The 14,761-nt window shown below is 48.3% G+C and overlaps 1 protein-coding gene across 2 annotated transcripts in view; it reads left to right on the forward strand.

The window, feature by feature from the left end:
- Window positions 1–14,761, forward strand: part of LOC119389366 (Y-box factor homolog) — a 53,829-nt gene that overhangs the window by 10,960 nt on the left and 28,108 nt on the right. For both annotated transcript variants that reach the window (XM_037656589.2, XM_037656590.2), the window contains exon 6: window positions 7,257–7,430. In XM_037656589.2, coding sequence (XP_037512517.1) covers window positions 7,257–7,430 — 174 coding nt within the window. The remainder of the gene's footprint in view (window positions 1–7,256; window positions 7,431–14,761) is intronic.

Raw genomic sequence — 14,761 nt, forward strand, 5'->3', positions numbered from 1 at the left:
AGTTTGGTGTCGAAGGAGCAGCATGCTTCTCTTTTTGCCGTGGAAGCTGCTGTTGCAGAGGCTGTGCTACGCTTCAACACTGGAAACCTAAATGCATCAGCTGCAATTCTACAGCAGCTGGACATCAACATATCCAGCAATGCATCTTTGAGAGCAAGAGAGAAGGACCGCCGACGAACTGCCAGCTCCAACAAAAAAAGAGAAGCATCTGAGAATGTGAGGAAGCTGGCCAAGAGGAGGAATAAGGATGGGTGCATCCAGATTATGCCCCTGGTGCATTTTCTTAAGCTATTATAGGTATTTTTCCAATAAAAATGTTTTGCAATGTTTTTCCTTGTTTTCTCAAAACAGCAATTTTGACACATTTGTCACGATGGAGGATAAATAGCTTCTGTTCTATTTGAGCTATCAGCATAATTTTTGTTTTGCCAGAAAGATAAATGCATGCAGTAAGCAATATGCCTATTTTCAGGGCAATATACATTTCACAAAGTTTTTTAAATGGGTCACATGTATGGTATATGACAATGGCTTTTTTTTTTCTGTAAACATTGATGACCTCTAACTCTTGTTAAAATTCGCCTAGTAAATTGATTCATAGCATCTTGCTATCCTTGAACATCCTACATTGTTTCAATACTGTAACCACCATTTTTGGGTTTTCTGTTTAGACGCTAATTTTGCTCCAAACAAAGGACCCAGCTTATGCAATGATAGCAGAGTATATTGGGAACTTCTAGCCCTATCACAAAAGTAATTACATTTTTGGAATCTGCACATCAAAATACGCAAACTGTGAAAATTTGGTTCAGATATATCCATAAATAAAGAAGTCGCTTTTCAAGTGCAGCTTCCCCCCTTAAAATTGGTGAAACAAAAACTGAATGTCTAATTATGAGCCTCCCCTTAAAGGCATGCTGAAATGATTTAGATGACAATGTGTACTTTTGCATACGTGCCAACTTTCCTGATGGCCATAATTCTCCAGAAAATAACTGTCCTAACACTATCGAGGTAGAAAATAATGAAGGGCAGCAGTTGCAATGTTTTCTGGCCTTGAGGAACTTCGACAGCTCTTCAAGTGTGACCATGCAACCCTGACCTCTCCTAACAGATTTTAAGGGGGGGCGGTGTGCTTCTAGTTCTGTGGTAGACCCTGCACAGTGGTTTCAATTTCACAACCTTACCTTTGATACCGAACCGCCGGCCTCTTGCTGTTTCACCTCTGGGACTTGTGCTAAACATCTTCATAGGGTGGAATAGCTCGCAAGTTTTTCTTGGAGCAGCCTGAAGGTGTGGGTTGTGTGCAGGGGTGGCTTATATGCATGAAAATGTGGAACTGCTGCCTTTGTCAGGTGTCACTTTGTCAGCTTAGCTTGTCTTGGCGTTCTGTGCGTGGTGTGAGCAGCAATTTGCTCCAGAAGTCTCCTATTGCTTCAGAACTGCTTCAAAATACAGTCGACGACCGATAATTCAGACTCCACGGGGAACGTAAATAAGTCCGAATTATCGAGTGTCCGAAAAAACGAATGCGTCAGAGAAAAAAATTGCTTTTATTGGCACTTCAGGGTCCCGGTGGCCGAAAAAAAGTTGTCAATGCGTTGCTTCCCACACTTCTGCTTACGTGCAACGAAGTCCGCCTGTATCTCCGCCAGTGTGATGTGATCGCTGTACGATGACAAGCTGGTTTCGTTCGGGAAGGCAACGAGTCTGTGCGGCGCACTTAGCGGTCACACAAAGAGGCAGCTGCACCAGGCCACATGCACTATCGAGCAGTTGACTGAAGATGCTTACCATAAGGCTTGTCAGCAATTGAGCCGTACTGGCGCGTTTGCTACCTGCCGCCGTCACGCCTCCATGCATTTCCACTGCTTATCCGAAACACATCGCCGCACGGCGCCGTGATAGCGGCCCCTTTAAATTTCCGGTCCGCTTCACCCCATAACACTTCGGCATCGCGACAAAGCTGACTTTCGGGCTCTGCTACTGTCGCAAACAGATCGACTCGCGAAAGCGCTGGTTCGAACCTATGAGATGATAGACGCGGCAGAGGTGGGGGCTTCAATTATTGCCTTTCGAACCTGCAATTTGGGCAGAAAGTCCGAAAAATCGGCCGCCGAAGAGTTTTAGCGTCCGAAATTTGCAACGTTCTTGACAATTGACGTCTATGGGGCTGCTGACGGTGCCGCGAAAGCGCCTGAATTTTCGAGCATGTCCGGAAAATCGGGCGTCCGAAAAATCGGCAGTTGACTGTATCTGCCGCGTTTCGTTGTCGTCGGCGCGGCCTTCGGCACTGGCTGTGAGGGCACCGTTGGCGCCATTTAACTGAAATCTTTTGAGACAGCAGAGCGTAAAATAAAGCAAGTCTGACGACAAAAATGAACGCGCGCGCAAAACGCTTTAACGCAGACGCATTCGACAGAATGGCGGCGATAGCAGCGTAGCGCGTTTATGGTGGCCATAGCGCGGGGATACAGGAACCGGAATGTAGGATGTTCGCGATGTCGATACGATTTCCCACAGTTGACCAGTGCTTCCAAGATTGGCATTTCCAATCACAAATCTCTGAGGCATAAAGTAGCGATCGAAATAAAGCCTCATAGATCACCAATGAGCTTTCGTTTTGATCTCTGAGGCCATACTTTGTATGGTACGGGTGCCGGAGGAGATAATGGCTGGCGATTCGGCGTGTGCGACAGTCTCGGACAGGGTCCGGATTATCGAATGTAGATCTCGCAGCTGTCCGAAATATCGGTGGTCTTTACACATTACTTCTATGGGATTATCAGGGATGCAACAGCTGCGCCAATTGCGCCATTTTGATACAATTTCGTTCTTCTGCGCCGAGCTGCGCCAAAACCGCGATATTTGTCAAAATTGCGCCACGCTGCGCCAAAACGCCCCAGGTAGCCGCAAATTTTTTTCGGTTGCCTGGTTTTAGCCTGGTTTTAGCGCGGAACGAAGCCCGCATTGGCGACCTAATGTTGGAAGAGGCACCTATCCAATCCGATCCTTGACTCAAACATGACGTTTATCTGTTCTGGCGGGTTTGCTGGTGGGCCGATGGGCTTAAATGTAGTTTTTACTCCTGGTTCAAACGCTGCTCTACAAGGTCATTCAACATGAGCAAAGGTCAGCGGCCATTTAATGTGGAAGCACCGCGTAAGGTTAACTGGCAATCGGGCCGTTTGACACGTGCTGCAAATCTTAGTGGGGATGTCGTTATTGTTAGGTGGAGTCTGGTTCAAGGCTGCCTTTGTTCAACTAGCAGTGCTCATGTGCACGAATGTGTTTTATATGCAGCAAAGTCTTCTTAAATGTACTGACGAGTAAAGTGTTGTTTAGAGAAGTGCTACACGCGAAAACCTTGACCGCCTTAGCCGAACGAGTTCGTCAAGGTCCCCCCAACTCGCCGTGAGGCCGACACCACAATCGGGGATTTTTGCGTCAAGCTGAGCCAAAACCGTGAAATTGGTTAAAATTGCGCCACGCTGCACTAAAATGCCTGACCAGCTTAAAATTTTCTCAGTTGCGCAAATTTGAGCAAGAAATGGAGGCCGCGTTGGTCATCTGCAGTGTGGGCATCGTCATCCAATACAGACACGCAGACTCTAACCCCTCGCGAAAGAAAAAAAAAGAACTCAGTTTCACCGCAAGGATTGCGATAGCAACAAATTGTAACGTTATACGAAGTGAGGCTGGCAGCAAACTCTTTTGTATCCGATCTCGCGTAACTCTACAAAACGTTCGTGTAAGAGAATACGGCCGCTCCGATCGAGGAAAGATGCTCTTTCTGCACAGTGTCTTCGCATTGAGAGCGCAGCACGTAGCAGGATATACGAGCCGCCCGCTGATGGCTGCCGAGATAGAGCGCGCGCCAGCGATCGCGACGAATCAAAGTTCAAAGTTGCTACTCGAGCGACAGCCTCCCCCCCCCCGCCCCCCTCTCGCGTCTTTTCATGCTCGTTCAAGACGGGCGGGGCGTTTCCTCTATGCTTTGATGGCAGGCTTCCCGAGCGGAGTGGTGTTATCGCATACGCCCTCCGAGCGACGGATATGGGCTGGCTCGTTTAATATTTGCTTCAGCCGCGTTCGTCGCCCGCATTCGCGCGCTTTTACCCGCGGTAGAACGTACTATGCACAGGGATATATTATCAATTTGGACTTTATACGGGAGATGACGGGAAAAACTCGTCGAGAGTGTCCATATAGTTATCGCAATAGAAAAGAACAGCAGTTCTCAAATTTCCTGATGCTGTTTTATTGCGTGCAGAACGCTTTTTAATCCACTTTTGCCGCAGTACACTGGTGTCCTGCGGAAAAGCATACTGAGATATAGAAGGGGCTATTAGTACTAGCTGTCAGGGACACAGCACATTTTGTTCCTTAATTACTCATTCCTGCACGCGCCGTGTAATTACGAGTACTAGTATGATCGATGACGTCTACAAAATTATTGGCAGTCATTTGGAGCTGCTGTGTATGGCGTTTATGCGGCCTTGAGAAACAGTAGACAAAAGCGTATGCCAGATTTCTTTTTTCGCTACCCCCACTTGCTCCTGCTTTACGAATCTCCCAAATTTCCATGTTGCCAGGTTCGCAGGTCCATATTAGCATTTCCAGTGCCTGTCGAATTATTCGACAGGTCCTGCAAATGCTAATGTGGACTTAGTCATTGTTCGCACTGTGGGGTGGCCCAACACACTGCTTATATTGAAATAGCAGTGTTCACGTGCACTGTGCTCGAATTAGCTGATGTTGAATGGTTTTTACATATTTTTGTTTTCTTTTCTAAAAATAAGCCTTCTTTGTTATACTGCTCCAAATTGAGGATTTCGGGCTAAAAAATGCAGGTTTTTTTTTCGCAACCTGCTCCAAATTTGAATTTCTGTGCTCCAAGAGCAACATTTTGCTGCTCCAAAAATTGCTCCAAATCCTATTTTGGCTGTTGCATCCCTGGATTATCGGCTGTGCCGCGCGACTGTCCGAATTACCAAGCATGTCCGATTTATCGGTCGGCGACTGTAGCATTATTCCTGCTCCCTGAGCTTCTCCCAAAGGCTCAGGCCCGCTTCCACCCCTGCAATAGCGTTATAGCACAGAATGGGGTTTTGTGAATATGCTTGCGCAAGAATCTTAACTTACGTCCAATTAATTTGGCACAATAAGAGTCTATCACATGTTGTAATTAAAATACTTCAGTTGCTGACTGTTTATTCAGACACTGAAAATTTGGACACCTTTGCGGCACCGCCATTTGTTCCATTGAAGTAATATGTAAACTCACGACCGAAAATTCGGACGCCCCGCAGTGCACCGTTCTACTTTTTCGGAGTCCGGCTGGCTGAAAGAGTACGGCGTCGAACGCCATGACAAGCTGTCCTGGATGTTTTTTGCTAGGTTGCACGAGCTATGACTGGAGATGGTGCCAGTGTAAAAGTTGCCAATCTCGAAGGCTGTGTTTTGGCTACACGTAACGGGCGTTTTTTAGGCTTTAGCCAGCCGAGTGTCCATTGAATGGCTACCATAGTCAAGCCGCAAGCCAAGCAAAGCTACACTTTGCTTCGGCTCGGTGTGGCATTTGAGATGGCCACGCGTACGAAACATACAAGAAAAGGACACAACCACGAGCGCTGCAGCACGAACTAGCCTGACGTTACCTATTGGCATTTGAGAGTTTGCTTGTCAGTTGTTTCTGCAGCTAGGCCTGATCTGAGTCTCGCTCTCTTGTTCGTTGCTTGACTTGCGAGGCCTGATCTACTGAAATGGCTCCGACACCACCCGTTCCATCTGCGCCATCTGTACTAACGAAGAAACGTGGCAACTGCAACACACTGACAATGGCGAAAAAAGCCGCTATTATTCGTCAGATTGAAGGCTGTTGACCTCAACCCGATGTTGCTCGGGAGTTTTCGCCGAGTTGGATGGTGCTGGTAAACTGAAAACAATGAACTTTAAGCACATGATCATCCAGCGAGCCTGAACGAAACAAAAAACAAGCTGTCTACTATCATTCTATACTCGTGGACAACTTTTCTTGGCAATGAAGAGAAGGCTGCAGAGCCAAACTACGCATGTGCTACCACTGAAGAATATAGTCCCACAATTGGGTCCATGTTTTCTGCGTGAGAATTAAAAACAACAACATTGCTCTATTTTCTGTGGGACACTGTTTGAAAGGAGGTGCAGCACGCACCAAGCAGATATGAAATTTATATTTGTTTTACTTTACGCAGTGTCATTTCATGTTTTTGCACATGTGAAAACGTTGCACCTTTTACGTGCACCTCACAATCAAAATAGTGTCTTAGTCTTCAGGTGAGCACTTCTCGCCTTCTAGCTTTTCCAATGACTCGCCAAAGGAGCTTGTGACGAATTTCACTAACAAATGGCTGTCTAAGCAGACGAAGCAAATAGTATGCAATGTTATTATTCGACCATGGCCACTTGAATAGTTGAACAGCCATCACGAGATACGGATGGTTCACAAACTGAAACTAAATTATAAACGCATGCCAAACCGGACTACTTTGTGGAGCAGTACATGTGCAGTAGCTCCGCCCCCGTAGCCTTTCCTTTATTGCCAAGAAAAGTCCGCGAGTATAGTATGTATGGTATGCTAGGATGGAGTTTCTGTACTAGCTCCATACTAGCATATTGACAATGCCACAACTAGTGGCATTGTCACACTTATCACTTTGTCAGCTCCAAGAAATGGCAAGGCTGTTTTTCGACCTATCCGCACTTAGTTTCTTTTTTGTTTTTTGTTTTTTTAGTTTTAAATGCGGGCTATTTTGGTCAAATATGAACATAACAGATTGCTTTGCTCTATTACCTGTTATAAACTGCTGTGCGTTATTGTGGTTTCTTTTATGATTTGGGGCTTAGCTTTATCGGTTTTGTATTATTTCTGCCACAAGTACCCAAAAATTTAAGCATATAGCTCATCTTACTTAGTGCTCAGTGGCCACCCATCTGCTTAATTATTTGTTTATTGCAATTTGCAGCAATAACTGTATGTGCAATATGTTTAATAATAAGTAATACTACTTATGAGATGCGTAAATAATGCTTTAAACTCCAGGAGTAGTTTGGAATATTTTGCCATCTGCTCCAAAAATGCCAATAGCTGCTCCAAACTAGCATTTTTTCTGCTCTAGAATGTGCTCCAAAAACCAAAATGTCGCTTCTATCACTGCCTGTATGATGTGAGCAATGATTTCATAAAGCACACAATGTTATTCACGTTGCTTTAGGACCAGGAGGATAGCGAAGGGGCCGAGCTTGCGGGTGATGATGACAACGGTGGTGCCACCAGGCAGCCCCGGAGGGGACCCCCGCCCCGGAGGCCTTTCTACCGACGCTACTTCCGCAGGCCACGAGGCATCCCTCGAAACTCTGGAGGGGACCGTGGCAGCCTTCAAGGGGAGGCAAGTACTTGCGCATGGCACACTACTTTTGAGCATGCGACCTTACGCACACTCACTCTTGCCTTTCGGAGACTTGTTCACTCACCAACAGCACCATGAGTACTCACCATTTTCCTTTGTGGCTATGCTAGTGCTCCACTGCAACTGGTCTGGACTTTTATATGGCTTTCAGGACTCTTACGTATGATATAACAATACGCTTGTAATCTCTGTGCAATGTTTAGCAACTTCGATTTTCTTCGCAGTGTCACTTGGGAATATTCTGGGAAATGAGTGCTTACGTTTCTTGTAGTTTCTTCACTTACTGAAGTATGTTTTGTTGGTCATATTGCCCTACAACATTTTTTCAAGTGGCCTTACTATTGGAGTTCATTGCCTCAAGAACTGACTGCCACAAAATGTTTTGCAATCCGTCAAGTACTAGTTGAATTCTGCAGGGATTTGTCAAGCACGCTGAAAGCAACACAGGGAGGGTGACAAGGGGGCAAGAAGCTATGTTGGTACATCAGTGCGGGTGATGGCTTTGAGCGCTCTTACCTTGTTTTCTTTGAATGCGCAGTTCACTTTTACTGTGATCACGAGTGTGCTGGTGTAATTCTAAGACTATAGAGCGCAGTGCAGCGCACTGCAGTGGCCGTGGTAACTTAAGCAGCTCATAATGCTCATATCAGCCAATGGCAGTGTCCATGTGCTTTTGGGTACATGGCACCATTTGTCTAGAGAAGGTCAAGCAATTTGTGGCTGACTGAGAAATTTAATTGTAAATTCCATGCTGCATGCTGCACTACAGTTGAACCCGTTTATAACGAACTCGAAAGTGTCGTGAAAAGTGGTCGTTATATCAGTAGTTCGTTGTATATGGACTCGCCCTTAAAAACGTGCGCTTAGCGGCCAAGCCTTTTTTTTTTTTTTTTTTTCTTTGCACTTTTATTAAAGTGCTAACAACCCCTTCGGTGACAGGCTAAGCCTTTTCGCGTCGCCCGCTACGTGCTCACGAGTGAATTAACCGCCTTTGCAATGAGCTGACACCATTTCACCGAAGCGCGATACCGCGACGTGGAGCCGATCATCCCTGGCTAGTTGCGTGCAGCGCGTCGCCTACTCGGCTCGCGGAGTCACTGCCGGGCCGCTTGCTGTATGCCGTATGCGCGCGTTTGTACGTTCTTCGTGCTTGCTTCACTCCGGACCGTGCACTAATGTGGCGACTAGCCTCTTCGTTCAACGCGGCGAAAACAAGCATTTTGCAAGCAACGCGCACTCGACGTCTCCACGATGCTCTCGCGGCCCTACACGACGATGCGCGGCGCACTTGAGTTGTCACGTAGTCAAACACACAGTATATGCTCGCTGTCAGTGCATCGACGTCCTCGCTCAACAACAGCGCCGCTCAACAACAGCGAGCTACTTTCGTTTCTACAAAGCGACGCGCACTTGCGGTCTCGCACGACGCGGCGGCGGCGAACTTGCGAACGGCAGGCAGCATGGCGCGCTTGTACCGTCGCGCAGCCGAGCGGATATCTACAGATGACTGTGAAAAGGTTGTCGGCTATAAGTCATAATGGCACGTTCATCGGCGGCCGCCACCTCGCCTTCGCTCTTTTCTGATGCTTATCCGCGAAAGCATCGCCGCAATCGCGCAGAAGTCGTAATCACCGATCGACCGGTCTCTGCCGTTACCGAAAACACGGACGACCTTTTGCGGCACATTGTGGCGTCGACAAGTTTAGGGATGCAGTGAACCTTTTTGCGATGGAAAGTTATCGCGGTTATCACTTCTTGCATTTATGCCTTCTTGCGTTCCAAGGCATTGTTTGGTTCATCGCAGGCGGTCGTAGCTGCAGAGAACGGCGTCACGATAGGGTACCGTGCGAAAGCTGACCGCAAGGCTTCATGCTGCCTACTATTTTTTTTCTTCCTCACTGCCATTCTGCCACTGAAGAAACGCCTGGAAAGTGAGCGACCTCGCTCGCAGCGTCCGAAATCTGCGTGCGGTGCTCGCCGATCTGGGATATCTTGGTCGCGAGCACCGTGGTCGCGAGTTAACTGGAGCGGGGCACGCGCGAGCGCGCTCCCCTGTCACGCTTTAGAAGGAATGTTTTGACATTTTTTCGCTTCGTATGTGCCATATTTTTACCGCGTCCGTGTCTGAAGTGTTCGTTGTAAAAGTAAGAGGCTTTGAAAAATGTTCGCTATATGTGGACGCAGCATCAATGGTTAGCATAGGAAAATCCTAAGTGCACCGAAGTATGATCGTTATAACCGATGGATCGTTACATGTGGGATCGTTATAAGTGAGTTCGACTGTATAATGTTTGCCTTGCATATTCACAGAAACCTCGACTACCAATCGTCAGCATTTTTGACCATGTTCAAAGAGTGTTGCAGGGCCAAAGGCTTTCTGCCAAAAGTCACGCTAAATTGACATGTTTGCCTACAGTTGGTGGTGGTATTTGTAGTGTAGCCTGCAGTGTCCATTGCAGCAGTTGGACGAAGTCAATGACTGCCACTTGCGGAGGAACAATCAGTCATCCAGAAACTGACAGTCATGTCACTGTACAAGGGCAACCTTGTTCTGGTCATAGGTGCTCTGGTCACCCTATTTACTTGCCACTGTATTTGCCCCATTCTAACGCGCACCTTTTTTCAGGAAAGACATCTTAAAACTTGCATGTGTTTTGAAATCTGGTACAGTCGACGTCCGATTTCCTGGACGCCCGAAATTCCGGACATGCCCGATTTCCCGGACTCATCTGTGGCACCGTCAAGTTCCCCATAGAGTCAATGTATTAAAAAGTCCGAAATTCCGGACGCTTATAGCCTTCGCCATCCGATTTCCCGGACTTTTTACTGTTAACCGCCAACCCAAAGTCACCACCGATGCCGCCATTTTGGCTGTTTTCATATCCTCGAACCCACCATACTCGCATCGCAGGTGTGGCCAGCAGCACCGCCGCACCGCGCCGCGGCTGCCGTAACCTCGAAACCGCACGTGTCAATCCGTTGCCAGCCGTAGCTTACCCAATCCAAACCTCACTGTGTTCGTTCACTTGTTGTTTTGTCAGCTCTCCCAGCTCTGCGGTCGTGTCTGCGGTTGATCGTTTGCTGCTGCGCGCTATCTTCGGTGATCACGTTTCCCGACCTTCAGCATCCACCGAGTTCCTAGCTGTTTCGTGCTGCGCTTTTCGTCGAGCGTCGAGCTGTTGACCTCAGGTCTGCCGTCGGCATGCTAGCGGAATCGATGAAGGCGGTTACGCAAGAGACTCTGCGGAACTGTTTTCACCACGCGGGCTTCACAATCGACGCCGAGACGGCCGTCTCGCCCTAAGTGGACAGTGTGTGTGACGAACTGCCATCCGCGGACGTTGCCTTCGACGATCTGTGCGCTGCCGGCGTGTCGATTCCAGCCGGGATAACCTTTGAGGGCTTCGCCGACGCTGACAAAGACCTTGAGCTATGTGCGGAGTTGACCGATGACGAAATCATTCGTCAAGTTACGGAAGATTCCGACGACTCCGACACCGAGAACGAAGAGCCAGCTCCTACACAGCCAACGAGCTCGGAGTTGACGCGAGCACTGATGACACTGTCATCGGTGTAAAGCAGCAACATGACGTTGGCTGAAATTGAGGCAGACATGATCGTGGGCAAGCGGAACGCCGTGCAAAAAAAAATAAGCGACTTCTTTGCGCCCAAGTGCTGACATATGAGGTAGCGCCGGCCACGTCGTCTTTTTTTTATATAAACGGCTCTTTTCAGAGCCACCTAAACGATGCATTGGCTGAATTGCAATGGGAATCTTGTACTCCGGCCGTGACGGCCGTGACCCTCTCCGTCAGCGAAAAATACCTACCAAAAAGGTGCGTTTTCACGTGCATTCGTTTTTCCGGACTGCCTGATTTTCCGGACGTTTTCGCGGTCCCTTGAGGGTCCGGGAAATCGGACGTCGACTGTACAAACCATAACTGGCCCCCATCTCAGCCTGTGATCATCGGTGGTGGTATCAGCTCACTTATTGCTGGCAATCATAGTACCACGTCTTTCTCTTTTCTGCGTTGCAGGAGTCGCCTTTTTCATAGTTTTTGTCGAGTTCAACCCATGCAGCTCAGTAGACTCTCAGTAAACGGAAATCTCCTAAATGGAATAGCTGTTTATATGAAACAGCCGCCTCTTATGTGATTGTTTTTGGGCTTGTATTCTGCAACCCTGTTCACCTCTCAGTAAACGGAGCTCCTGTTAAGTGGAACACATTTTCCTTGTCCTTTCAGGTTTTTTTAACGAGAGTCTACTGTATTTTGCCTGAGAGGATATCTTGTCAAATGGATGCAGCGGCTCTTTTAATGATGCGCTGTGTCCGCTCTGCGACTAGTTTGAACAATAGCTTTCCTACTTGCGAAAGAAAGTGGCAGCAGGGAGGCAGCCCATTTCTGACAGCAAGTCATGGTCCCGCTCATGCGCTTGGCAGTGTTCTTCAAAGGCGGGGTCATCGGCCATTCGGCTCGTGACATCAGTCCAGAGTGTGCGCCCGTTGGTGCGGCATTCTTTGCATCCCCCTTTAAAGGGCCGCTAAAGGCAAGTACAGTAGAACCACGTTGATACGTTCCCGCTTAGTACGGTTTCCCAGCTCCTACGCTCGAAATCGCGAAAATTAAAAATGACCCAATACAGCTGTGTGTAACATGTTCCGGTTAATACGTTCCCAGAAAATAAGATTATTCGGCAGCAACGTTCAGCACCGCGGAAAACTGTGATTGCATGATACGCTTCGTACTCAGAAACTCTCATTCAGGTGTGCAAAAAGGGCCCTCTCGTGTACTTGTGAAGCGCGAAGTGGGTGACGGCCGCCGCGCGGCAACGGCAGCTTCTCTGCAGTGCCTTTCCCCCCTCCGCGTCTCTTCTGAATTGCTAGATCGTCCCCTCCGTGTCTTCTCCGAATTGCTCGATCGCTGCTCTCTGTCAACCACACACCGACCCGAAATCTTTTAAACTGCTTGCCGCTGAAACGCACATGCCGCCGCCGCATCGCCATTGTGCCCAGTCCATATGGCCGATAATTTCCCCCACACTTTTCTCTCGGAGCGCATTCGTTTTTGGGTTGCTCCGCCCGGCGCAATTCCAGTCGGCATTCGTATTTCTCTGGCTGGGGAATTCTGCCTACCATTAGGTCGTCAGAAGCTGCCAGAAAAGATTTCTTCTGGAAGATATCTGGGAGGTTTCTGGTTATCAGACGCCAAAACGAGACGATGCGCGCTCGCTGCCATCTTTGTGAGGAGTCGACATATCGCAGTGCGGGCACTTGGGGACTTCACCTTCGGTTGCCATACCGCCAGCCGTTATCTTTTGGTGGAGGGGGGGGGGGGGGTTATATCTCATGAACTCCTATACCAAATTTAATAAAATTGCACAGTCTTGTTGAGTTCTTTTGCCAATTCCTAATTGCAATTAGTTTTGAAGTATGCTAATTAGTTCTGCTGTTAATTGATAATTAGTATTGCTTCCGGGAGCACTGGATCAAAAACTACTCGTCAAAATCTTCCTTTAGGCACATGGCTGGATACTAGGAAACATAAGCTTCACAGGGGTAGGAATACTTTTTTTGATATGACAACTACAGTCGATCTAGGATATATTGAATTATTGGCTATATCGAACAACTGAAAAATCCCCTTGAAAAACCTATGTAAAAGTATAGGGCATGTGTGCACGTATATCGAACAGTCGTACGCCGACGCATTCGATATATCGAACGCTGTGCCGCGCCGGAGCCGTGATAATGACCGCAATTCGGTCGCGTTCCAAAAAAGTTACGGACCCTCTTCATGCGCGCGCGTCGAAATGTGTCCGCGTCCACGCACTCAAGCATGCAATCCTCAAAAGCATAGCCTTTGAGATCCATTTCCGTCGGCGCCCCATGCAGCGGTGGCTATTTCAGATCTCTAAGGCCATGCCTTTGCGAACTGTACACCCCTGGCGGTTTTTTTTTTTTTTTTTTTTCGTCCTTTTTTTTTTATCAATGTTGCGGCTGCCTGCTGCGAAAGCCCAAGTGCCATCGCCGAGAGCATGTTTCGACAGCATGTGCCGCAGGTTGCTTTGTTGGTTGTGTGTAGCGTGCTGCGATAGTGTCCTCTCGCCGCTCCCACTTCCGACTTGTGCTTGCTTGCGCACGACCAAGGTGTGCACGGTATCTGCCGACCCTGGTCGCCATGGATGCGAAGAAGCGGAAGAACTTTGATTTGGCGACCAAAACCGACATCATTCGGCGCGTGGAGGCTGGAGAAAAAAAGTCGTCGGTCGCAGAAGCATTCGGCATTCCTCGGACTACGCTGAGCACGATTCTGCGGAACAAAGCCGATGTAAACGCGAAGGCTGCCCAGTCGTGCCGTTCTCAGGCTTGTTGTGTGCGTGTTCCTGCGTACGACAGTGTTAAGAAAGCGCTGTGCGCCTGGTTTTTGGAGACTCGGGCGAGAAACATTCCTACTGACGGCCCGATGCTGATGGAAAAAGCAAAGTGGTTTGCTGTGGCCTTGGGGGTTGACGGCTTCATTGGTGGCGCCGGCTGGCAGCAGCGCTTCAAGACTCGCTACAGCATCGTTGGAAAGACCCTGTCCGGTGAAAGCGGCGCGACAAACAGCCAGGACACTGAGAAGTGGCTCTCCGAAGAGTGGCCGAACATTCGCAACAACTTTGCGCCGTCGGATATTTGCAACGCCGACGAAACGGCGCTGTTCTGGCAGATGTTGCCGAACAAGACGATGGGCTTGAAAGGGACCTCGTGTCATGGGGGAAAGATGAGCAAAGTGCGCGTCTCGATTTTGCTCGCGTTGAACATGGATGGCTCCTGCAAGCTGCTGCTGTTCGTTATCGGCAAGAGCAAGTCGCCGCGCTGCTTCAAGAACGCGAATTGCACCACGTGCCCTTTTTTTGTAACGTATTTATGTGTACTCTTTCAATAAACCTTCAGTTGCGAGTGTGCGCTTTGTGTCGTCGGTTCCTCCCTTTTGTCCTTGTTCCCATAGTGCGTCACCAACCGTTACCAACTAGCCCAAATGGCTGTTTTGCTACTACAGTTGAACCCCTTTATCTACAGTTGAACCCCTTTATAAGAGACACTGATATAAGAGACACGTGGGGTATAAGAGGCACCAGTGTGCTACATGAAAGTAAGGGCTGATAGGAAAATGCATAACTTAGTACCCTGCTTATAAGAGGCACCTCATATAACAGGCAAGAATTTCTCCCCGATGCATGCCTCTTATAAAGGGGTTCAACTGTATTCACGTAGAGTTGAAACTCTATCAACTTGTCCTCGTACTCCTCCGGCAGCTTCTGGCAGA

Source organism: Rhipicephalus sanguineus, chromosome 4 (genome assembly GCF_013339695.2).
Source record: "Rhipicephalus sanguineus isolate Rsan-2018 chromosome 4, BIME_Rsan_1.4, whole genome shotgun sequence".
In the NCBI taxonomy this organism is placed as follows: domain Eukaryota; kingdom Metazoa; phylum Arthropoda; class Arachnida; order Ixodida; family Ixodidae; genus Rhipicephalus; species Rhipicephalus sanguineus.